Raw genomic sequence first — 22,737 nt, 5'->3', positions numbered from 1 at the left:
GCCAAGACAAATTAATGGGAAGGAAAGAAGAGAATGAAAAACGTTGTGGACCAAAAAAGAAAGGCCAAGGTCAAATATTGTAGAAAAGGAGCAAATTCAAATTAACCGCCCCAGAAAACTGTACATTCAACATCAATACAGCCCATCCAACATCAGGAGGAAAATTTGAACATTGTTTTTTTTTGCTTGGGGCAGGAGCGCGAAAAAAAATATGGCAATTATACTCCAGTAATATGGACCAATGAAGCTAAACCACTAACAGCTGTTTTTCCTTGTTGGCGCATTATCAGAAAAGGGAAGGAGGGCAGGCCGAAGCCAGATTGATAAAAGAGAACAAGCAGCCAGCCTCGGTCGGTTATAGTTCTGTACAAATATCTCTGTACCCTGCCTTTACGTTAGTTGTGGTATATTGCGAGGACTTTGACCTGTTAAATACATCTAATCCATATCTTCAGCACATGCTCTTCTGTCTGGCTTCTTTCCAAATGTCGCAGCCATGTCAGCGGGGTAGTCCTCCCTTTTTTCCTTATCGTCATCCTTTCCCCCTCCTTTATCAATGAGGTCATCTTTATCACCACGTGACTGAATAATCTAAAGTCTCCACTAAATCAACCTCGAGGCAAGGCTAGACGATGGAGCAAAGGTGGCTCCAAGTTGTCAGCCTCGCCTTGTTTCAGGGACCTTGAACTTTGACCTGCTCTTTCCAGGCCTTCGGGGTCGCACACTTGTTTCCAAAGGATTCGTTCAGTTCAGTAATATTGTGCTTACTTGGCCCATTTGCCCATCATCACAGATCTCTTGAACAATCCACCACCCACCTAATAGTTTGTTTACTTTACTCACATCATACACCTTACGCTTTAGAGCCATGTCAGAAGAACTCTTGGACGATATTCGTTCCGCCCTTGACGGTCAAATTGTATGTTATAGCCCTCACCCAAAAAGGGTCACTTTGGCGTACGGCACACCGTACGGTAATACGAATGTTTATTTGTGCCTTGGTCCGCTAACAATTATATTCCAGGACTTCAAAGGCCAAACATTTGCTGATCTTATCCAAAATATTGTCATGTCCATCTTCGGTGTATGTATACATCATTTTATGATCCCCCACGACTCCTTGTCTATCGTTCTCTTCCCATATCTCTCTTCTTCTTTCAATGAATGACGAGCACTCTAACCCATCACATAGATTGTCGCCTTCATATATGGGTACATCAACCAAGATATCCGCGCTGCTCTCTTTATTGTTCTCGGCGGTGCCATCGTCACCATTATCCTCGTTGTCCCGCAATGGCCTTTCTATAGACGCAATCCAGTCACGTGGCTACCGGCTGGCACGGGGATCCAAACATACCAGTCTCTGCTGGAAAAGGACGAGTAATGTAAACCATCATACATATAGATATTATATCATGGACACAGGCCATATGCTGTATTTGTTTGGGGTTGTATCATGGGCGTTAATTCATTATTGGATAAGTTCTGCAAAAAAGCACTCGATAACACCACCATCATCCGGGCTAGCTATGTAAGTAGTTCATATCTTGTTTAAGCCAGATGGAACCGAAACAATGTTCAGTGTCAAGCGCCATTCTTCGAATAATGTCTTCCACTCAATGCTTGCTCCTCTTTTTGGGCATTTCCGTTAGGTCAAAAGTTGGAAGAGTCACCTCGTCAAGGAGTTCGCATATATTTGTTTCCTAGCGGAATATTGAATAACGAAATAGGCGTCGCTACCGGATATCGAATGTACGTATGAACATATAAGTTGCTAGTTTTGGTGTGTTGGTGTGTACGGTCCGGTTCGCAGAGCTTAGATTCGGTCGAAAGATAAAGAAACGAATGATGTCAAATTCGTAAGTGATTATCAACCGTTGTGGGCAAGCTTCGGTTTTCTCTTGCCTTTTGTCGTCTATCGTCCGTACTTTTGAAACTCCCAATCGCGATTGTCCAGTGGGCACACCTGTCTAGCCTTGAGCCATCTAGAGATGCAGTGAAAATGGAATGCATGCTATAGAAAGAGGAAGGAGAACACAAGTTCTTGGTGTTAAATTTCGATGCCCTACTAGCAAGGTTTTTGGGGGGGGGGTTCTCCTTACATTGCAAATACCCCAAGCCACAGTACACTCCTCGCTGGTAGCGGAGCCATGGTTGGCTTGACATTCTATGCCTGTAATTACAATGCCATTAGCTATCCCGTTCAAGTTTCATTGAATAGCAGGAAATACGGCTTTGGCTTCTGATGTACTTACAAAGGTCCATGATATGGTTTCTGCAGATAGCGCAGTTGTCCACAACAATGTCCCATGCCCATAAAGCTACAGCATGCAGCTAAATTTCGATAGTTAGCAAGTCGCGTCTGTATCAATCAATACTTAGGGACACAGGAGTTAAGAGAGCAAAGTATTCTGTTTTGTTATGTTTATTCACATTCATGCCTGAGCTGTGTACGAGGGGATAAGAAGCGTTCTTAGCTTATGGTTTCTCGTAGCATACCTTTTTGACCTCAAAGTTCTTCTTCTCATTATCAGCAGACTTGTCAGCATCGGGACTTTTCTTGCTAGATGTACTAGGGGCATCGGTCATGTTAACGTCGGCCATTTTAGTTCAAGCGACACACTAAATTATATAGATGTTCAGGTGGCTGGCTATATTTGGTGTACAGCCGACGGCTAGGCTAGGCTGACGATGGAAATTGTGCGGCGTTGGATGTTGGCGTTTGTGTGCGTGCGTGCGTTCGTTCGTTCGATTACTTGTCGTCTATCTAGAGCACAAGACATAAGGCGCGATAAGACACAAATTAGCTATTGGTTGCTATTGGCGACGGTGAGTGATATGCAAAAAAGAAAGAAAACAGTGCAAGAATGGGGGCGTCACAAGCGTTAATCCTGACGAGTAATGTCAACGGGAAAGGCCTAGAAAATGAAGATAGACTTACGAGCCCTATGAATTATCGAGCACACGGTTAGCTGTACATACGTCCCTGGTCATTTCACATTGCGAAAAGGGAAACAAGGGAAGGGAACAAGGGTTTGGAGCAACGATTCAAATTTCAAGATGTATGGGAAGAATAGCCAGCAAACAGCAGACAAGGGAAAACCATCACATACTTGGGCGGGCTTTGTTAGTTGTGTACATGTATCATCAAAGTTAATTGGGTCATGTATAGTGCAGGAGAGAGCAGCATAGCTTCCTACTTAGCAACAACCCGGAAAACAAGGTCACGAGTCTGCCCCACATCTAAGTACTTGTAGGGTTATATCGCCATGATTAACCCTGTGTCATTTTTCCTATGAAAGTATCAGGTGGCGAGGGAGCCAATACACGACGCGGCTTGTCGTCAATCAAACCGAAGAATGGGTGATAAGCGCAGATTATCACTTTCATTGATCCATTTATCTACGTGACGGAAAAGCTTGATTGCCGTCAAATTTACCTGTGACAAAATACATGTGAAGTTTGGTTATCTTGTTAGTTTTTGTTCACATACTGTAGTAATAAGACTAAAGAGAGTTATGTAAAAAGGTAAGTAAAAAAAGCAATCAAGTTCTTCACCTCCCCCTATATCTTATTTGGATTGGATAGGCTTAGTGAGGTATCGGGTGGAATGGGGGACTGGCTTTGGGCTGGCTAGGCTAGTGAGTGGCGCTGAGTTAAACCACAGTAAAGCCGGCATCAAGCAAGCTTACTGTAGCCTCTCCCCTGTGATTCTGGAAATGCAACATTAAATGCATTAAAACGTAGCGTCTCTTTTGGTTCTGATTCAGGTTATTGCTGCTTTCAGTCTTGGTTCCTTCCCTGTTTTGCCCACGCCTCGCCACGCCCCTCATAATTGAGTAGTACGTTATTATAGCACTTCAAGGTTGGCCTGATCCCTCTTCTCCCTTCTTTCGTTTCCTTTTAATATCTCTTTTCTTTTTTTACTATTTCTTTTTCTTTCTTTTCTTTCAATCCCACCCCCCCTAAAAAAATCACCAAAAAAAACCTCCCCTGTGGTTGATAAAAGAGCGAACGCCAGCGTTCAAATTCATTGACTTTTGGACTGTTATATTTTCCAGCAGGACTTCTTTTCTCCTCTACTCAATCTCAATTCGTTGTGTATTTGTGAGCGAAGCGCTACTCTCTGTTGGTCTGCCTTTCAGTTCCATACGCGCCGTTTCAAGGTAAGAAGACTACACAGTGACAATGAAGAGAGAACCCAATGGGGGATGATTCGTTTAGACAGTTAGCCAGCCATTCTGCCCATTCATTTACCCGCCCAGCCCAGTCCAGCCCAGCCCAGTCCAGTACTATTCTGTTCAGCCAAGTCAATCTCGCTCTCGCTCTCGCTCTCGCTCTCGCTCTCGCTCTCGCTTTCTCTTCAGCTTTATGCCATGAACTGGCTACGCTACCGTCCCGCGCTGCCCCTCCTGTCTCTGTCTCTGGCGATAGTATTTGCTTCATATTTCCCATAATGAGGCATTTGTTCATGTGCAGAGACTTATCTCTCTGTTCAGAACAAAGACATGGTTGGTGGCATGTGAACCTTTGTAGGTACCAGGCAAAAGAGAGATGGAATGCGAATCTAGACTTGCGATAGTAATCTGGCTGGCTAGGTGGACTGTAGACTGATAGACTGGCTCGAATTAACTTGTCCTGAATTATCTCCTGTCTGCGCTGGCTGTGTCCCGAAAAATGAACCATCAGCCAAAGCGAACGCAAGCAGGCGAAAACCACCAACTTTCAAAACTAGCTTCGCTTTGACTCTTTGACTCTGACGCTCAAACCATGACTAACTTGGGTTGTTTTCTCTCATGCAGTAAATCGCCTATCACAACCACTATGCAGAACAAAACTTCAAATTTCTACACTACTTTGTTTTCTTCGTCAACATTTTGCACCACACACACTATTTCGCCGACTTTGTCCACCTCTTTACTCGCTACTGATCATCCTCCTGGCTCCTTTGCCACGATCTGTTCTTCCACGCATCAGCATCGTGCCGAACCTTGATTCCTGTTCCCTTTTTTACCCTTTTCTCATTCTGATCCAGCCCTCACATCTTTATTTTCTTTGTTTCGAAATTTTATCGCCATTTTTCGGTACCAAAAATGACTGAATCTTCCGCTCCCAAAGAAAAACGCGCTGGCCGCAACAACAACAAGCCACGCAGCCGCGTCAATAAAGGCCGCCAGACTGCTTATGTGTCAGAGCCTGAACATAGCTCTAACGTTGGGGTGCCCATCACCGAGCCCCCAAAGACCCCTCAAAAGACCAACGCTCGCCATCAGACTCCGGGAAGCCAAAACAAGAACCAGAATCTGAACCAAAGTCGCCCCCAGTTAAAACAGCCAAAAAACCGCTCTCGTTCTAAGAATCTGCAAACCTCCCCACTGCCACAAAACTCTCAGGCAGCTCGAACTCGCTCGACCTCTGTACGCCAAACCACCCCCCTCAAAGCGCCGGCCTTTCTCGCTCTACCTCGACGCCTTTTGCCGGCTCAACCTTTCATGCTTCGCCTGCTCCGTCTTCACTTCCTATGCCCAAGTTCTTGATCAAGAAGCCTACAACTCCGGAAGCCGAACTCTCGCAGTCTATATCGGACAAGTCGGAGCCTTCCCCTCCTTCCAAGAATCTCAACCAGGCTACCCCATCGCGGCCTAGTGTTTCTTCAGGTCCGCTGCCGAATAGTGGTTTTGCTTATGATTCGCCGCTGGAGTTCATTTTCCAGGCTGATCGCGCCGAGAAACAGCGTGCCAAATACACGAGCCCCCAAACTACAGACTCTGAAAATAAGCATCTTGAGCAGCCACATACGGTGCCTCGTATGGCGCCTCGCCGTCCTACCAACTCACCCCCATCTGATTCACCTGCTTTGCTTTCCGCTATTTTTAACAGTGTCCAGAGCTCCCCTTCTGTCAACAAGGTCCTGCGCTCTAATGGTGGCGGAAACCTTCCTCGCAATTACTACCAAGCTATGGCTTCCGAAATGGATGATGGGTATGCCCACCAACCTGTCGGCTCTTCGTTTGCACGCCCATTTTCTGAGCGTCTCAAGGAGATTCAGAGTCCGCCGCGGGCTGATCACTCGCAGAAAACGTCCTCTGCTCCTACTCAGGCTGTGATGCACACACCTCCCCCGCTCCCCCAGCATGTACTGCCCACGCCTCCCCGAGCTTCTATGCATACGCCTCCCCATAGTGGCTCTCAGAAAATTTCAGATGATGCTAGTGCAGCTCTTAAGGCGTATCTATTCAATATCCCCACCCCCGAGACACCCTCAGTCACCAACATCAATCCCATGAAGCGCAATGGTGACTTCTCTCACAGTCCTCCTGTGCACCAGCCTAATGGGTTCCACAGGGGTTACAACCGACACCAGAATCAGCACGAAATGCATCAGGATTACCAGCGCGGCCTCGAACCTGGATTTCATGCTAACCTCCAACAGAAATCTATGCCCAACGCATATCCGACCATGGCTAGTGAGTCTCTTGCTCTAGAGGACCGTCTCAGACAAATGCTTAAGATTTCGCCGTCTGGCTCTGCTTAGCATCTTCATGCTGAGTTCGCCTTTTTATTTTTTTACCTTTTTTTTTATTTTTTTTTTCTCCCTGGACCTTGTGGTTCCATTACCATGTTTTACTCACGATATAATCCTATCCTGTCTTATGCCAACTATCTACTACGAACGATGCGGCTTGCTTGCCATACCACAGGTGTACATTCTCGTTTCTGCACGATTTCCTTTGTCTCGACCTCCACACACATTACTACTACGATTACTACACCATCTTGTCCCCTCTTCATCACTAGTCATGCTGGCGTTCCCTTTGTTTATTTGCATTCTCTTTTTCAGCGACATTTCTTTTTTTGAGGAGAAATGGCTGGTTAAACTTGTTGTCTTGTTGGACATCTTGTTTCATTGTCACTTCTATTGATGTTCCCGAAGTTGAAGTGGTGTAGCTCTGTGTTAAAGGCAAACTGAATTTGGGATTTCCCTAGTAATTTTGAGTCAAACGATGAAATATCTAATCATAATAATGAAATCATGAAAGAAGCCTGCGATTTTTCTCCGTTTTTCCTAAAGAGACTTGTGATTCAAATACTTGAAATGTAAATTATACATAGAATTGAGGTCCTACTTGTTAAGATGCGACACGTGACTACGTGTCTGGGTGTGGTGTAATTAGACTACCCACTCAAACCCTAGCCGAGCCTGGCGTTTCCTTGGTATCAACAAAGATTAAACACTCATGTGCTCATTGCTTTTGGGGTTTGTTTTCATATTTCTTTTCTAGAGCCTGATTTCTACTTCTGAGGATTACTAAAGCTATGAGCGACAATGGTTATTCTAGCGGCGAGGAACGCTACCAAGCTGACATTCGGCGTGCTATTGCATTGTCAGCTAGAAATTGTCCACCTGAGCCAGAAGCGCCATCTGATAGGAGACAGGGGAACAACAGGTCGGCCTTCCCATCAGGCCGGAAGGAACGAAAAAATGTACGCGCCCTTCCCGCACACGTCGCTGCTGCTTTGCTCTCTGCAAATTTAGCTACTCCATCCGCTATGGCAGTCTCCAAAGTTTCCCATAGCTCCGCTCCCCCGGCAGTTAACGGCTCTTCTCATGATGCAAACCCCCCTATACATATGGAGTCGAATGGTATTTCTGACGAAACTGGCAGGATGCGCCCTCCAGAGCCCATAATGTCGCAGTTCGGTTCTATGATGCTTGATCGGAGAAAAATGGAAGAAGAACGCCGAGAAAGAGCCAGGCTACGTTCTACGGGTCAGCCCACATCACTGAAGAGGAATAGAGATGAAGCTAGTCTGTGTACACCTATCAAAGAGGAGCCTGCCTCACAAAAGATAAAACTCGAGCCGAATCCACGCTCCGAAATCCCGGTTGGTCCTGTAGCCACCAGGTCTTTTATAGATGTTCCGTCAGACGAAGAAGAACTCAATCCATGCTCTTCAATTCCACGCAAAGAAGCGATCACCATCATTCTTGATAGCGACTCTGAGCCGGATGTGATTCCAAAGAAAGAACCAGAAAACAAAGAAACAACTGCTGTAATGGCAACAGTGAAGCCAGAGCCCAAGATCGAAGAGCCGAGTCATACAACATCCAGAGCTCTTCCATTCCCACGAGGCTCCGTGAAAAAGACTTGGCTTAGAGGCAGTCTTTTAAATGATGATGCTATAAGCATCCAGGAGGTTATGCAGAAAGATGACCTCATCATGGCAGTAGTATCCTCGTTTCAGTGGGATGAAGACTTCCTCAGGCAGAACATTGATGTGTTTCGCACGAAGCTGTATTTGGTGGTATATGCTGATAGTGATGAACAGGTAAAGTTGATTCACTAGATGTGGCATATGGGAATATACATGTAATGAGGTCACTAACTCTCACCAACAGAAGCAATCATACGAAGAGTCCAAGCCTAGTGCGAACATCCGGTATATCTATCCACCTATCTACCGCCGGGGCATTATGCACTCCAAGCTCATGATCCTCAAGTTCGCCTTGTATCTTCGCATAGTGGTTCCCACGGCCAATTTTGTGAGCTATGATTGGGGATATACAGGTGCCATGGAAAATGTTAGGCTTAATAGCTCTTTGCCCTTCTTTAATAATGCAGCTAACGACACAATAGCACGTTTTCCTGATTGATCTACCACTGAGGGAAACCTCGCCAGAGAAGGTCTCTCCAGGGCCGTTTCAACAAAGCCTTTCTCGCTTTCTCGAGTTGTCGGGCTTCCCCAGCGCACTTGTGGCCTCTCTTGATAAATACGATTTTACCGAAGCCAATAGATATCGTTTTGTCTACTCAGCGTGAGCCAAGATCTTATATATTTTTTGAATTGCTTGCCATTGGGAACAATATACTAAACTTAAATAATAGGGCCGGATCTCACCGTGGAGCAGATCGCGATTCTACTGGTATGAGAAACATAATGATTATTTACTTTTTGTCTTGTATTTTTATTAATTTACTCGAGTGCTTAGGGCTTTGTGGACTTGCTAATGCTGTAAAGTCCCTTGGACTTGCCACGAGTAACACCGTTGAACTAGACGTTGTAGTAAGTTGCTTTGCTTCGTTTATCTAGTACCCCGATGACTAGCTTGCTAACGAATACAACAGTCATCTTCTGTAGGAAAATTAACTATGGAATTTCTTGCCAAGATCTACGCTTCATGCCGAGGTGAGTTTCTTAGGCTCTAGACGACATGAGGGCCAAGAAGCTGTAACTAATAGAAGTAGGCTATCAAATATCCGACAGGCGCATTGTGCAGAACGGTGTCGCAAAAGAAACTCCTGGGGACCTGGCCGACCATTTCCGTTTCTACTTTCCTTCACTAAAGACGGTGCTAGGCAGTCTTCAAGGAAGAGGGGTAAGTGACTGAGTTTAAAAAAGGCCCATCACCGATTGCTGAGTATCTGATTAATTGTATCATAGGGCGCGGGGACTATTTGTCTCAACTCCAAATGGTTTAACGAAGCGAGCTTCCCCAGAAAAGTATTCCGCGAGTGCATAAGTGTACGCCCTAGGAGCCTGATGCATAGTAAAATCTTGTTTGTACGCAACAAGATTGAGTCTGGAACCAAGGCATGGGCGTATGTGGGCAGTGGGAACCTCTCCCAAAGTGCATGGTAAGTTAATTGAGCCTACGGTTCATAAAACGGGGAATTTAAAGAAGTGTAGTCGAGGTGCAATGAAGGAAATATTGACTAACTCCATATAGGGGACGGCTCAATATGCCTAAGACGGCAGAACCTAGCATGAGCTGTGATAATTGGGAGTGTGGTGTTGTTGTTCCTATTGACGAGGAGGCAGGACAAGGGCATGGAGATGATATCGCACCACTTTCAATCTTCAACAGACAAGTCCCAGTCCCTTTTAAGGTCGAAGAAGCCGTGGCATATGAAGGTAGTCAGCTTAAGCCATGGTGTGTGTGGTAGCGGATGGACGCATCGTTAACCTTGAAGATGGCGATGAAAAGGTGTATTTTTTTTTTCCTTTTGATACGGAGATTCGTGGGTAGGACAATCCGTATCACAGATATTGTTAATCATTGGTTCTACTTGTGCTTTACTTTGTTGTTCTTTGGTTTTTGTTTCTCCAGAATGTTAATAGATTATTTGTTTAACTCTAATCACGTGAGCACTAAGGTAGTATATGAGCTTGGGCAACTGCCCTTTAGAAAGACGAAGCTGTCGACTTTCTCGTCAGAAACCCTGTATTTCAATCTCTTTTCCTCACCCATATTAATTCTTGCTCGATTTTGTCTATAATATCCTGGGGTGAACTCCTCATCTTGGCTTCTTCCCACATCTAAGCAATGTTCGCGATCCCAATTTGCCAATGACCAAAGCCCTGCCTGCTGCCCACTTTGACGTTTGTCCCAAAAGAGTAAAAAAAATCTAGGCGCATCATTACGGCTTTTTGTCTAGAAAAAAAAAAAAACTTTGGCTTTCCTGACTGCCATCAAGAAGGGATGCTCGGTAGGACGCATTCAATATGAACGTCCTCCTTCGGTCGGCATCTAGCCATCGGGGTATTTCCCAATGCTCTGCGAAAGTCTCTCATCTATCAGTTTTACTCAGTGTGCAGGGCCATCACCACCGGAACTATAACCGCGACCGTAGTCCGCTAGCCCTATCTACTGGAGCGAATACTCTGGCTAGAAATGTCGCCCACAATACCCCCAAGCTCTGGACTATCAGAAGTTTTAGTTCTAGGCCTAGCTCCTGGAACAAGAGGTGAGACTATCCCATTGCATGCATAAATTCGTAATTACCATGCTGAAAGATTGCAAAGACTGACAAAAAAGTATTTGAGCAGCCAGAAGACACAAGCCCCAGAGAAAAATACGGTCCCAATAGCCCCGATATCCAATTCCACGATTGCCGCATCTGTGTCCGCAAAGAAACCGACTGTTCTCGAGGTCCATGAAGACATTTACACTCTCCCCAATATCCTCACATTTTCTCGGCTCTTGGCATCGCCTGCAATTGGGTATCTGATCCTTCATGATCACCGGGCCTGGGCTGTTGGCTTGTTTGCTTATGCTGGAATCACGGACATGCTGGATGGTTGGATTGCTAGAAAATGGAACCAGCGGACGGTAGTGGGCACAGTGATTGACCCAGCCGCTGACAAGGCACTGATGACCATTCTGACCGTGTGTCTAGCTATGAAGGGTGGTCTTCCTGGTATGTATCTCATCTTGAACAAATTCAGGCGCCAAGCTGACCGTGTATTTATCGCTTAGTGTGGCTAGCAGTGATTATTCTCGGTCGCGACGTTGGCTTGGCCATCTCGGCCATATACTACCGCTACATTTCCCTACCTGCACCAAAGACTTTCAAACGGTACTGGGATCTTTCAATTCCCTCTGCTGAGGTCCACCCAACTACTATCAGCAAAATCAACACTGCACTGCAGTTAGGTCTAATTGGTCTAGCCACTGCAGCTCCCATTATCCCATACGACCTAACCACAGTTCTGAACTACTTCCAGTACGTACTATTCCCTGTGATGGGTTTCTCAGCCTATTCTCTACCTTTTGCGCCAAAAAAAACTAACCATTCCAAGGTACATTGTTGCTACAACGACAATCTGGAGCGGTGCTAGCTACATCTACAGCAAGGATGCCGTCAAAATTCTCAAAAAAATGTGAAAGATGATGGCCCTTTCATGAAGCCAGCAACTACTTTCAACGCAGCGTGGAAAGCATGGCGTATAAAGCTTTTACACAAGATGCCAATCCATTTCTAAATACAGCAATCAGCTAGCTCATCAAAAAGAAGTCAAATCTAAGCTCAACGAAACGCCAGTATCTAGCCTAATCCATCCCGTTAACAACCGCTCTTCTTTATAATCATACACATTATATCCCATATTCGCTACATCATTCCAAATGTTACATGGATGATGGTTCTTGTTCGGTACTCTGGATTTTGGTCGTGCCAGTGCCAATGTTATGCCGTATAGCGTCAAACGCAGCTTCGCGCTTCTGCCCGGCAATGATGTGCTTGAGCAGTCTTAGTGACCCACTAGGAGTCATGCCTTCAAGTCTACGGGCTTGTGCAATGCTTTCGGGCCGCGTCATTTTAAGAACCTCTTTCTCGTGGTATGATAACCCGCAGACCTTGTTGTAATCTAGGTCAAGTGGTAGTTTAAGATTCTCTTCCCGCTCCAAAGACTTGCGCCACGAGATCTGAGAGTCCATGTACGGCGCGTATACAGCCTCAATGCCTACGCGTCTGCATATATCAGCTGAGTAGTTATTTATTTCGGGCACCAGGTCCCCTAGTTTTTGTAGGCTTGAATCCGGAGTCCGTAGGACCTCAAGGGCTGAGCGCATCTGTGTGTCTTGGCGGACCCGGAAGCCGCGCCTCATCCACTCGGGGGTGAAAGCCTCCGCGAATCAAGCAATTCAAGAAGTTGGCTAATCTGGCCTTTGTCGTTATTAAATTTAGCCCAGCGCTTATCAGTAACAACGCCGGCATCCCGACCCATGGATGTCAAACGCATATCGGCATTGTCAGAGCGGGAACTAATTCGGTATTCGCTTCGGGTTGTAAACATGCGGTACGGCTCAGAAACGCCCTTAGTGATCAAGTCATCAATCATAACACCAATGTAGCCGCTAGAGCGCGAGAGCATCAGTTGTGATAGGTTCTGGGCTTGTCTGCCAGCATTAGCTCCTGCGATGACACCTTGACCAGCGGCTTCCTCGTAGCCCGTTGTACCGTTTATTTGGCCTGCGAGGAATAAACCTTTGATAGCCTTTGTCTCCAGGGTAGACTTCAAGCTCCGTGGGTCAACGTAATCATATTCAACGCCATATCCAGGCTGCAACATGACAGCATCCTCAAGACCGCGAATAGTTTTGAGAAGCTGCTCTTGAGCCTCAGCAGGTATAGTCATGGAGAGGCCATTTGGATAAAAGACATCTGTATCAAATCCTTCTGGCTCAATCCACACCAAGTGGCGGTTCTTCTCGGTAAACTTGATGACCTTGGACTCCAGAGACGGACAGTACCGCGGGCCCTTGACCGTTTCCCGAATATGGATTGTCTTGTCCAAGTTGTCGCGTACAATCTGATGAGTATTCTCGTTGGTGTACGTCATAAAGCAAGACAGCTGGTCCTGCACAGCCACCGAGTCGTTCATAAAGCTGAAGGGCATGGGTGGGTCATCGCCAAGTTGTTCCTCCATAACCTCGAACTTGATGCTGTGACGTGCTATGCGAGGCGGTGTACCTGTCTTCAAACGCCCAAGTTTGAAGCCAGCGTTTTTTAGTGACTGGCTGAGACCAAAGGTTGCATCTTCGCCAAGTCTTCCAGATGGGAAGGTTTCCAGACCAATGTGTATTTCGCCGCCCAGAAAGGTACCTGTAGTAATAACTACGCTGCGGGCACTGATGGTTTCTCCAGACTCCAATCTTATACCAGTAATGGCCCCATATGAAGCGTCCGACAGGGCACTGTGGTCAACGATAATATCGGCTGCTTTGCCTATGACAACAGAGAGATTTGGATAGTTTGTGAGTTCTTCGGTCATATATCGATTGTATAATTTCCGGTCGATTTGTGCGCGAGGGCCCTGTAGTGAATGACAACATCACAGAACGGTTAGCAGCGAGAAACTATAACCATCAACTCAGTAAAACAGCCTTTGCTCACCCAGACAGCAGGTCCCTTGACCTTGTTGAGAACCTTGAACTGGACTCCAGCCTTGTCAATAATGCGGCCTGACAGCCCATCCAAAGCATCGATTTCTCGCAAGATTATTCCCTTTCCAATGCCGCCAAAACTCGGGTTGCACGAGCACACTCCTAAGTTATCGATCTTGGGTGTGATAAGAGCTGTCTTTGCGCCAGTTCTTGCGGCAGCAGCCGAAGCTTCGGTACCTGCATGGCCTCCTCCAATCACCACAACATCAAAACTGCAAAAGAATTAGCAAGTCAACACATATTCCCGGCGGCCTTCACAATAGGTGAAAAGTCGTTTGTTTGTATAGACAATTAAGCTCACCTACGAGTTCTAGAAACGGATGCAAGGCCTCTAGTATGCCGGGTCTGGCTCCGAAAGATAGGCAGAGGGTTCAGAATCACAGACGATTTTGGAAAGCGCATATCTTATGTCTCCTCAACTTCGGTGGGTATCCCTCCAGACTTTCGCAAGTGGCTTCCTAGTCATAGAACTATTGTCAGCCATGCACGAAATAGAAAGTGAAATTTCTTATCTTATCAAAGTAATGACGACCCCACCCCGGTATATGCATAGAATAGCTACAGGCCAAATACGTCACTAATGAGAACAAGGATAAAGGCTCAGGCGACCTAGCTCATTAATGTTTGTTACACTGGATACATGGACATTTGTTCGCCTTGCTATGACCACCCAATCATCTAGTTGGCCACGAAGACACAGCCTCGTCTATCTCATCTAAGAATGTCTGCGTGTTATGGATTGTTGTTCCTCCCAAGACAACCCGCACACCAGGAGTATTAGCATTTATAGATGCCACAGTCTTTGCCTCTTCATAGGTCGCACCTCCGATAATAAATACGATGATATCCTGAGGCTTATCGCGGGTAGAGCCGTCCAGGTAAGGGTACTGCTGTTCGCGCAAGCGGCCCTTGATTAGGTTTTGCAGAGTTGCTTCGAGAACGGGGTTGTGCTGAGTGTAGACGTTCTCGACACCCTTAAGTCCTCTTAACCCTCTAGCCCCAAGGATGCCTCCGCTCTCAAAAAGATCAGTGATTCCAGCCTGAGTTGGTGGCTGGCTCAGAGAAGTTTTGTACTTGAGCAAATTCTCAACAAGAGCTGCCTTTCTAGGGATAACTCCCCCAGCGGCAACTAGCAAATCTACTAGCATTGGGAGAGCCGAGTTGGGAGATTTACCATAACGCAAAGCATAAAGGGCGACAAGCGCCACCTTTGCCTCTGCGGAAATTTTCGGGTTTGGGATCAAACCTTGAATGCCCTAGTTTAATGTTAGCAATTAACTTGATGGTGACATTATAGACATGGAGAAGAAGAAGTCTATTTCTTGCCCTCGTTCTTACCCTTAAACTCGAGTTGTGGTTGTCATTGCAGGCAAGGCTTTGCTCCAGTTCGCTGACTTCAAGCATGTTCTCGGCTCCCACTCGCCTACTCAGCTCAGAAACTAGGGTCACGTGTTTACTAACGTTCCCGGCAAGTTTCCGGAACTCGGGATACTCTTCGATAAACCGCTTCATGTCGTCAATAGAATTCAAGTCTGCATTGCTCTTTGTTTTCGACTGGTACTGCTCAACATAGTCCTTGATGTTGCTACCCAGGTCACCAAAATTCAGGTACATGTTCTTTTTAAAAAATGGATCCTGGTCCTGCGATAACACGACCTCTTTGAGCTCTGGCCGGATATCCGGAATGCTGCTCAGATCGACTCGGCCGTTTTTGATCCCCATCATGTGGTGCACCATAGCCTGGTATGTCCATTGTGTAAGAAGGGGGGTAACAGGATCCTCCCGCCGATCAAGTACTAATAAGACGGGAGGAGTATCAACTTTGCGAAAGTCAAACAACTGTTCCTCTTGGGTGATTCTGTAGCGAACTTCAGTAGCAAGTTTCTTAGCAAGACCGCTCGTCTTAGTATATCTAACCAAAGGCTTCTTTTTCAGCGCTAAAAGCACGGCTGTTAAGCCCTCAGAACAACGCTGCAAGGCATCCGGATTCCAATGCTCCGGACCTCCACCCCAGACCCTCTGCTTCGGAAAGCCGATATCAAAGGAGAAGAGGTCTGGATTGATCACCACAAAGTCGGCAAATTGCTCTTGAACCTGTTTTACAACTTCATGGTCGTCTGCCTCTGCAAGACGCTCAAGAGAAGACTTTTTAATAACGTTGGTGAAGAACAAGAAGTACTCGCCATATTTGGGCTCTCGCAGCTCATCGATAAGCATTTCAATTGATTCCGGGGAAGGACGAATAAGACATAGGCACCGCAAATGGCGCATCTTTTCGCGATTGGCATTGTCCAGTCTGTCTATCAAGTAGATTTCATGGTTCAGGAGAGACGACTGTGTGGTAGCTGTCGAGGCTATAGAAATGGTATCATTGTCCAGCAACAAAATCTTCATTTTGGTCGAGGCAGAGACGCCCCCAGGCTTCTCACCAGCTGAAACAACATTGGCCAGATAGCCAGCCATCGCTTGCCAGATATCCATTGTGGCAGAATAATCCGAAGAAACAGAAACAGAGTAGACTGAAAAAAGACCAGATCAGGACAGGGGATAGAGCATCACCAAGTCATTAAATGCAAATATCAATCAGAAGAAGCCTGTAAGACACGAGAAGAAGAATGAGGGGAGGTGAAGCTTCTTGGTTCCGAGGTCTCGCGGTGAGGGATTCCCAAAGTTATAGTAGACAATGTGGAGATCTAACTAAACAGCTGTGATAGGAACAAGCTTCATCCCAAGGCAGAGTGAAATACAGACGAATGAATGGAGTTGTAGGCTTGAGATAAACGTGTGGAAAGAATTTCAAGCTGTCTTCAGTAACTATTGTTGCAATAGGGAAAATAAAATAAATAAATAAAAAAGAATATTTGCTATATTGCTCAAGTTGTTTTGAGTATCTCACTCATTCCATTCCACCCAGGGAAGGAGGCTGACAGGTTGTTGGAAAGACCGCGTAGCTGAGGAGATTAGGCGATCTATGTATCTATGTATGCGTGTATCGCGGCTATGCATGTATCAAACACAACAGGCCAATTTCCACCTTGATCCCACTTTGCACTCCACCAAACCTTCATCATTACTGGCAGCCAAACTTGATTTGCACAAATCTGAACGGCTCTTTCTTCCTCTTTTGTCTTTAAGCTACCAATATTACAGGGAAAAATGGCAGAAGACCATCCATGATTTGATTCTCCCGATTCCATCCTAATAGCTTGTGCTTAAACACACTATTCACATTTCTATCTGCCCTCTAGAGTAGCATCGCATCGTCTTGATACAACCTACAAGCTATGGTTTTGCCGCTTGACGAAGCGCCAGTTGCGCGTCCAGAGCCAACGTAATAATCTCCCGCCTGTCCGCCTAGGCACCTTTTATCCAGGTCGCTAACCAGCTTTCTCTAGCCTGTCATTCACCCAAGGGCTCATTGTCGGCCAGCTCTCTGTTGTTATCGTCCTCGCTGCCTTTATTCGATTCTTCATCTTTGGAGATGCTCCTTCTGCAGAAGAAACTGCAGCCCAACGGGCAACAGAACGTCGCTCTAGGACACTAGCACATAAAAAGTCGCTCTTACGTCTTCGGTCTTCTAATAGAGGTCATTCATCCCAACCAACTTTGAACCGTAAAAAGTCCAGTGTTCTTAGAGGCCCTACTACTTTAACCATCGGCTCAATTCTCAGCAAAACATACTACAAGGTCGACAGTCATCAGCCAGAAAGTTTAGATTGGTTCAATGTCTTGGTAGCTCAGATGATTGCACAACTTAGAAGCGATGCTCAGCACGATGATGCTATTCTCGACTCGTTAACGAAGGCCTTGAATGGTGACTCACGGCCGGATTTCTTGGATGAGATTCGCGTCACCGAGCTGAGCTTGGGCGAAGATTTCCCTATTTTCAGCAACTGCAGAATTATCCCCGTTGATGAAGATGGCATCGTCATGGCCAATGCCAAGTCCCTCAATGCCAGCGTAGCTTCCCGCGATGGGCCCCGCCTACAGGCTCGTCTAGATATCGACCTGAGCGATATGCTTACATTAGCTTTGGAGACTAAAATCCTCATCAACTACCCCAAAAAGCTCTCCGCTGTACTGCCGGTAGCTCTAGCCGTCTCAGTAACACGCTTTAGCGGCACGCTCTCCATCTCCTTCATCCCCAACAACCGGGCCCAGCAAACTCCAGCCATGATGGCATTCAACTTTCTCGATGACTATCGTCTAGATCTCTCGATTCGAAGCTTCCTCGGCGGCCGTTCGCGACTTCAGGATGTACCCAAGATCGCACAGCTGATTGAGTCTCGCCTCCATCGCTGGTTTGATGAGCGGTGTGTCGAGCCTCGCTTCCAAGAAATTCCCCTACCCAATATGTGGCCACGCAAGAAAAACACTCGGGGCCCAGAGGATACACATCCAGAGAGTTCTAATGCTGGGTCTGGAATCATTGTGTCTGGAGTAAACTCTACCACGAGGTCTAAAAGCCGAGATATCCCCAAGGAGGTTCAGGAGGAAGCACGTAAGGAAGTTGAGGCAGAAATGGATGCACGTAGCTCAGATCTCTCACAAGATCGAGACACCCTCCGTATGAGACGAAGACGCGGAGTTGATGAGTAATGAACATTTTTTTTTCGGTATGATGCACGTGAGGACAAGGTTAAGATTACAGATACTGATAGAAATTTCAACACCACATGGTTCGTTCAAATATTTGAGTGAGTAGAACCACATAAATAAGCTACATCTATGAACTATCTCTTTTTCTAAGGTGTCCCGCTCAAAGAAGAAGCACATCCAGCTGCAGATATATAGGTTTATATATCTCCAAGCTAGTAAATGCCATGAGGACTGAAAGAAAGGGGCCAGAGGTACGTATACCATGTTATGGCCCCAGCTAACAAAATCATGTAGTACACCATGGTCCAGAATCTAATAACTGGGGACGTTGAAGGAACATCATACGATACCCAGTACGGACTAACCGAACCCCAAAACCTCGGAAGGCCCAGGGCGTTACACTGTGCGTGAAGCAACGCCACAGCCAGAAGGCATTGGGTTCGGAGGAAGAAAAATGTGGCAAGAGCTCCAAAAACAGATGTGTAAGCAAACTGCACAAAGGAGCGGATTAGAGCCATAGAGACTGGGACCTTGGGATGTGTAATGCGAAACTCATAAAAGTGATGCACGTGAGCAAGGCCAAAGAGAACGGGCGTCACAAATATTGTGCGTCCAGGGGATACTCCAGCAATGATGAAGAGAGGAACTGCTGCAGAGCGAAAAAGCGCTTCTTCGGTAATGGGGCCCTATTACACACATCAGTACATCAATATTCATTCCCATGTAGTGTTTTTCTATTAGGAATTTCCTATCGAGACACCAAACCAACACTTACCACTACAAGGCTTCTCCGGTTGTGAAGATTAGTCCAGACCGAAGAAACGACCGAGCCATCAATTAAAGCCCTCCACTCGCCATCTATAATGAGGGTCTCAAAAATAGGGCCTGCAAACAAAATCGAGTTCAGCAGTAGGGTTCTAACTGTCTCGGTAATCCCAAGAGGCCAATAGCCCATGAGGGCAAGGGCATCTGAATGGCCATTTGGAGAAGCCTTGGATATGATGAGATAGCTGGCAATGTTGCAGGCAATGGTCGAGATTGTTACTGCTACAATGCGACCCCTAATGACTTGCGGATGGTCTCGATTCAGAGTCTGAGACGGCCTTGTGGTTTTTGAGGCATACAAGGGCGCAACATAGGCTATGGTGTAGAGGATCTGTCAGGGTGGAGGGTTAGTGTCAGTGGCAGGAACAAAATGCCAAGATAAGCCAACATCAACAATTCAGCTCAAAATAACCCAGTTGGCCAGTCTATCTGTCAGTTGATGGATGATGTTTGAGAAGCAGGTGAGGGAGAGAAGGTTGGGTTGCTTCAGTTCGTGCTACCGATGGAAAAGCGGTGGCTGATTTGTGGCTGGTGTGTGGCTGGTGGTAAGATTGGGGGGGACAGGGGAAATCAAGCTTACCAGTAAACCAGACGCTAGCTCTGGTGTCATACCCATAAGCAACATTTTCCCAGACTGAGAGCTTGTGATATTTTTCTGCCTTTTTCTTGAGGACTCTTTTGTAGGCTTGTTTGTTTGTTTGTTTGTTTGTTTGTTTGGCTTTAATGTTGTGTATTGTTATGTTATCTTTGTTTTTCTTCGTTGCGTTAGTCTGCTCCCTTGCAGTCCCAAGCAAGAAGGGAGAAGGGAAATGAAAGCCAGAATTAGGTGATGCAAGTGGAGGCAGGCAGTTGTAAAATAACAACAACGAACACTGTCAGGGGTATCAAGAGTGTAAAAAAAGACTTGTAGGGATAATAAACATAGGTCCCTTTTTAGACTGTCCCTTTTTTACCTAGAATCCCGCCTTGTCTTCATTCAGATAGGAAGAGGGAATAGAGAGCCTCGCAGCTTAGCACAGGTACAGAAAGAGAAACAGAGGAAGGCCTGTATTCCGGGGCCTAGATGCATCAATATGGAGCGCAATGTCAGAGGATATGCAGGTAACCCTGAAATCACAAGAATTTGGTGGGGTTGGACAGGCTGGGTAAGGCCTAGCTGACGACGAGGAAGCCGAAAGGCCACTTGGAAAGTGAAAAAAAGAAAGAAAAAACAAGGGCTAAAAAGGCCAAAATGTATAAGGATAGACCTCCTGTAGTGAAGGCGAAGGGGGATGGTTTGAAAAGGAAAGAAAACAAGAACCCAAGGCTTTATATTTGCTAGAAACTTGTATGCTTTTTGTGGGTGGTTTCAAGTGCTCATTGTGGTGATAGTGACAATAACAATGGTGCTTTTTTGTGGCGTATATTTAGGGTTAGAGTGTGAAATAGGGGTTATCAGCCACAGATGGCACTAAAAACCAACGTCTATCTCTCGCGCTGTATTCTTTTTCCCATAGCCATTGCGGAGTCAAAAATGTTACCCCTAGCCAGCCGTATATGCAGGGTGCACAGCCTGGCTGTTGGTGGCTTGCTCTAGCTTCTCTATACAGTGCGGCGAATCAGGGCCCCAGTGGAACAGCAGAGCTAATCATCTGAACCTAGCCTCCATGGCTCGTGCTGCATTTCTCCAAGGGTTCTGGAAAATCTTTGCGCGGTTTACCTGCTCTGCGGGTTACTAGCTAGAGAGATGCAGAACGCAAGGAAGGGAAGAAAGGGAACAGGCACATTGGAGAAACAACTAGCACTGTCACAGCTAAAGGCCTAAAAGAAAGGGACAGAAGGACCGACAGAAAGAGAGCGATTTGACTTGACTTGTCTGACTGATTGACTTGTGGTTGCAGATGAAACGGTCCTGCGAAACTCTTCTTTTTTTCCCTAGGCTTCTTTTCTTTTGTTGTCTTGCTGCTGCTGCTGCTGTTTGTTTGTTTGTTTGTTTGTTTGTTTGTTTGTTTGACTTACAGAGTGTTGCAAAAGTAAATACATAGCATGGGAGTATTGGTGCTGGTTCCATTGTCTCTGCTACCAAGAATATCTTTGCTAATATAGATGGATGTCTTGAAGTTCTATGCAAGACCCCATCATATACTAATCTTCTGATGTCATAGTGGCTTTTCGTGCTCTTATATTCAACATAGAACAACTTTGTCTAATATGAACCCTGAATCGGTATATTATCACTTGCGAACAATCGGGAGAAAACATGTCTTTGTCTATGAACCTGTTTTCAGCCTTCACAAAGATGTCCAAAGTGGAACCATGTACTTGTCCTGCAGCTAATTGATTTCGTTTAAGCACAGTTAGGGAAATGGCGCGTGTGTTGGTGGTCAAAGAGGCCTGTTATACCAGGGGAGATGAGCGAGAAAATAAAAGGGGATAGCTATCGAGAGGTGTTATGGTGCAAGGTATACGCAGCCGTTTCTTCCGCCCAACAAGTGTCTTGTGCTATACAGCGGATAATGCGTGCTACATGCCACATAACAAGTTGCCAAGTGTACCTGCATCCTCATTTTTTTTTATCGAACCTGAGACTGCAGCTCTAAGATGCAGAGTTCAGGGAGAGGCCATGGCTCAGTCTGGTGATGGTGCTATTTGTGAATAGGCACTCAGCTGAGTTCTCTTAGGCTTTCTCTGCGCAAAATTTTCGCATCTTGTCTTGCTCTATCTACTAAGCCATGGGAAAGCATTCAGAATGCTAAAGTATTTGTTTTTTTTTAGTGACATGTATTGTTTAAAGGCATTGACACCCAATATAAACAATATTGATATGCAATAAAATGTGGGATTACAAAATGAAGCCAAGTAAATGTGAATTATAGGTTAGGGTTATCATTTTCTTTCTCTCTTTTCAACCCCTAGCCCATAACTTGGTAATTGCTAAGATGAAGAAAGACCGAAGAAGGCTTCCTGCCCTTTAGTCAGCGGAAAAAAATAATTCTTTGTGAGCAAGGTATCCTAAATGAAAGACAATGAGGCTGTAAAAGGACCACATTTTGTCTTTATTCTTCTCCTTATCTGGGGGTTCTTTCCTTCTTCCTCTCGTTTTGTTGGTAATTGCAAGCTTGCTCAGTAAGACTTGCAGGAGCACGCCGCAATCCTCCACGATTTACATAAACCAGCCCCACTTTTACACACGACATTTCTTGGTTCTCTATTACACCGCAACTTTTTTTCTTCCTTGCTTCTCGATGGGCTTGAGAAGGGGATTTTGTGTCTGTGCCTAAGTTCCTAGAACGCTGGAACCGCTGTCTCCTGCTGCCATGTTCTTTTTTCTGCTCGCCTTTTCGGCATCCTTGGTACCAAAGTTGACGCTGTTTTTACCAGCCTCCTATTCTCTAGCTGCAAGATTATGGCAACCTAATTAGGTCGTGGGGATAATGTTCTTTTCGGGGTTTTTTTCTTCTAATGTGAAAATCAGAGAGTAAGTCGTGTAATTAATGAGACAAGGCATCAAATGACTATAGGGCCAACTTCTTGCCAACTAACTTGTTGCTATAAAGGTTAGTCGAGAGTGTGCCAATACCCTTGGGGTATATGCAAGCTTTGTC

The 22,737-nt window shown here is 45.9% G+C and overlaps 7 protein-coding genes across 7 annotated transcripts; 4 read left to right on the top strand and 3 right to left on the bottom strand.

Annotated features, from left to right (window-relative positions):
• Positions 1–868: 868 nt before the first annotated feature.
• HOO65_050309 (Signal peptidase complex subunit 1) lies at positions 869–1,384 on the top strand (the record flags this gene model as incomplete). Its single annotated transcript, XM_071003548.1, has 3 exons — positions 869–919; positions 1,025–1,084; positions 1,193–1,384. The coding sequence occupies 3 exons, from the start codon at positions 869–871 to the stop codon at positions 1,382–1,384; spliced, it is 303 nt and encodes a 100-aa protein (XP_070858368.1).
• A 531-nt stretch (positions 1,385–1,915) lies between these two features.
• On the bottom strand, positions 1,916–2,589 carry HOO65_050308 (E3 ubiquitin-protein ligase RBX1; the record flags this gene model as incomplete). Its single annotated transcript, XM_071003524.1, has 4 exons — positions 1,916–1,975; positions 2,103–2,194; positions 2,256–2,334; positions 2,500–2,589. The coding sequence occupies 4 exons, from the start codon at positions 2,587–2,589 to the stop codon at positions 1,916–1,918; spliced, it is 321 nt and encodes a 106-aa protein (XP_070858367.1).
• Positions 2,590–5,093: 2,504 nt separating this feature from the next.
• Positions 5,094–6,535, top strand: HOO65_050307 (uncharacterized protein; the record flags this gene model as incomplete). The annotated part of the gene is made up of 2 exons (XM_071003367.1): positions 5,094–5,323; positions 5,398–6,535. 2 exons carry the CDS (start codon positions 5,094–5,096, stop codon positions 6,533–6,535), a joined length of 1,368 nt encoding a protein of 455 aa, XP_070858366.1.
• Positions 6,536–7,551: 1,016 nt separating this feature from the next.
• Positions 7,552–11,668, top strand: HOO65_050306 (putative CDP-alcohol phosphatidyltransferase class-I family protein C22A12.08c; the record flags this gene model as incomplete). The annotated part of the gene is made up of 13 exons (XM_071003100.1): positions 7,552–8,331; positions 8,402–8,584; positions 8,640–8,818; positions 8,889–8,926; positions 8,993–9,066; positions 9,129–9,189; positions 9,249–9,379; positions 9,445–9,638; positions 9,731–9,934; positions 10,635–10,748; positions 10,798–11,201; positions 11,261–11,507; positions 11,584–11,668. The coding sequence occupies 13 exons, from the start codon at positions 7,552–7,554 to the stop codon at positions 11,666–11,668; spliced, it is 2,694 nt and encodes an 897-aa protein (XP_070858365.1).
• A 243-nt stretch (positions 11,669–11,911) lies between these two features.
• On the bottom strand, positions 11,912–16,210 carry HOO65_050305 (glucose-inhibited division protein A subfamily; the record flags this gene model as incomplete). Its single annotated transcript, XM_071003095.1, has 5 exons — positions 11,912–12,246; positions 12,396–13,599; positions 13,680–13,941; positions 14,426–14,985; positions 15,068–16,210. 5 exons carry the CDS (start codon positions 16,208–16,210, stop codon positions 11,912–11,914), a joined length of 3,504 nt encoding a protein of 1,167 aa, XP_070858364.1.
• Positions 16,211–17,013: 803 nt separating this feature from the next.
• HOO65_050304 (Maintenance of mitochondrial morphology protein 1) lies at positions 17,014–18,328 on the top strand (the record flags this gene model as incomplete). Its single annotated transcript, XM_071003400.1, has 2 exons — positions 17,014–17,060; positions 17,125–18,328. 2 exons carry the CDS (start codon positions 17,014–17,016, stop codon positions 18,326–18,328), a joined length of 1,251 nt encoding a protein of 416 aa, XP_070858363.1.
• A 212-nt stretch (positions 18,329–18,540) lies between these two features.
• Positions 18,541–19,769, bottom strand: HOO65_050303 (CaaX prenyl protease; the record flags this gene model as incomplete). Its single annotated transcript, XM_071003420.1, has 3 exons — positions 18,541–19,014; positions 19,104–19,484; positions 19,734–19,769. 3 exons carry the CDS (start codon positions 19,767–19,769, stop codon positions 18,541–18,543), a joined length of 891 nt encoding a protein of 296 aa, XP_070858362.1.
• Positions 19,770–22,737: the final 2,968 nt, after the last annotated feature.

The sequence above is a fragment of the Ceratocystis lukuohia genome, assembly GCF_044167205.1.
Source record: "Ceratocystis lukuohia strain C4212 chromosome Unknown Supercontig5_pilon, whole genome shotgun sequence".
Lineage (NCBI taxonomy): Eukaryota > Fungi > Ascomycota > Sordariomycetes > Microascales > Ceratocystidaceae > Ceratocystis > Ceratocystis lukuohia.
Note: the sequence above shows the minus strand (reverse complement) of the source record. Positions and strands in the feature narration are given on the sequence as shown.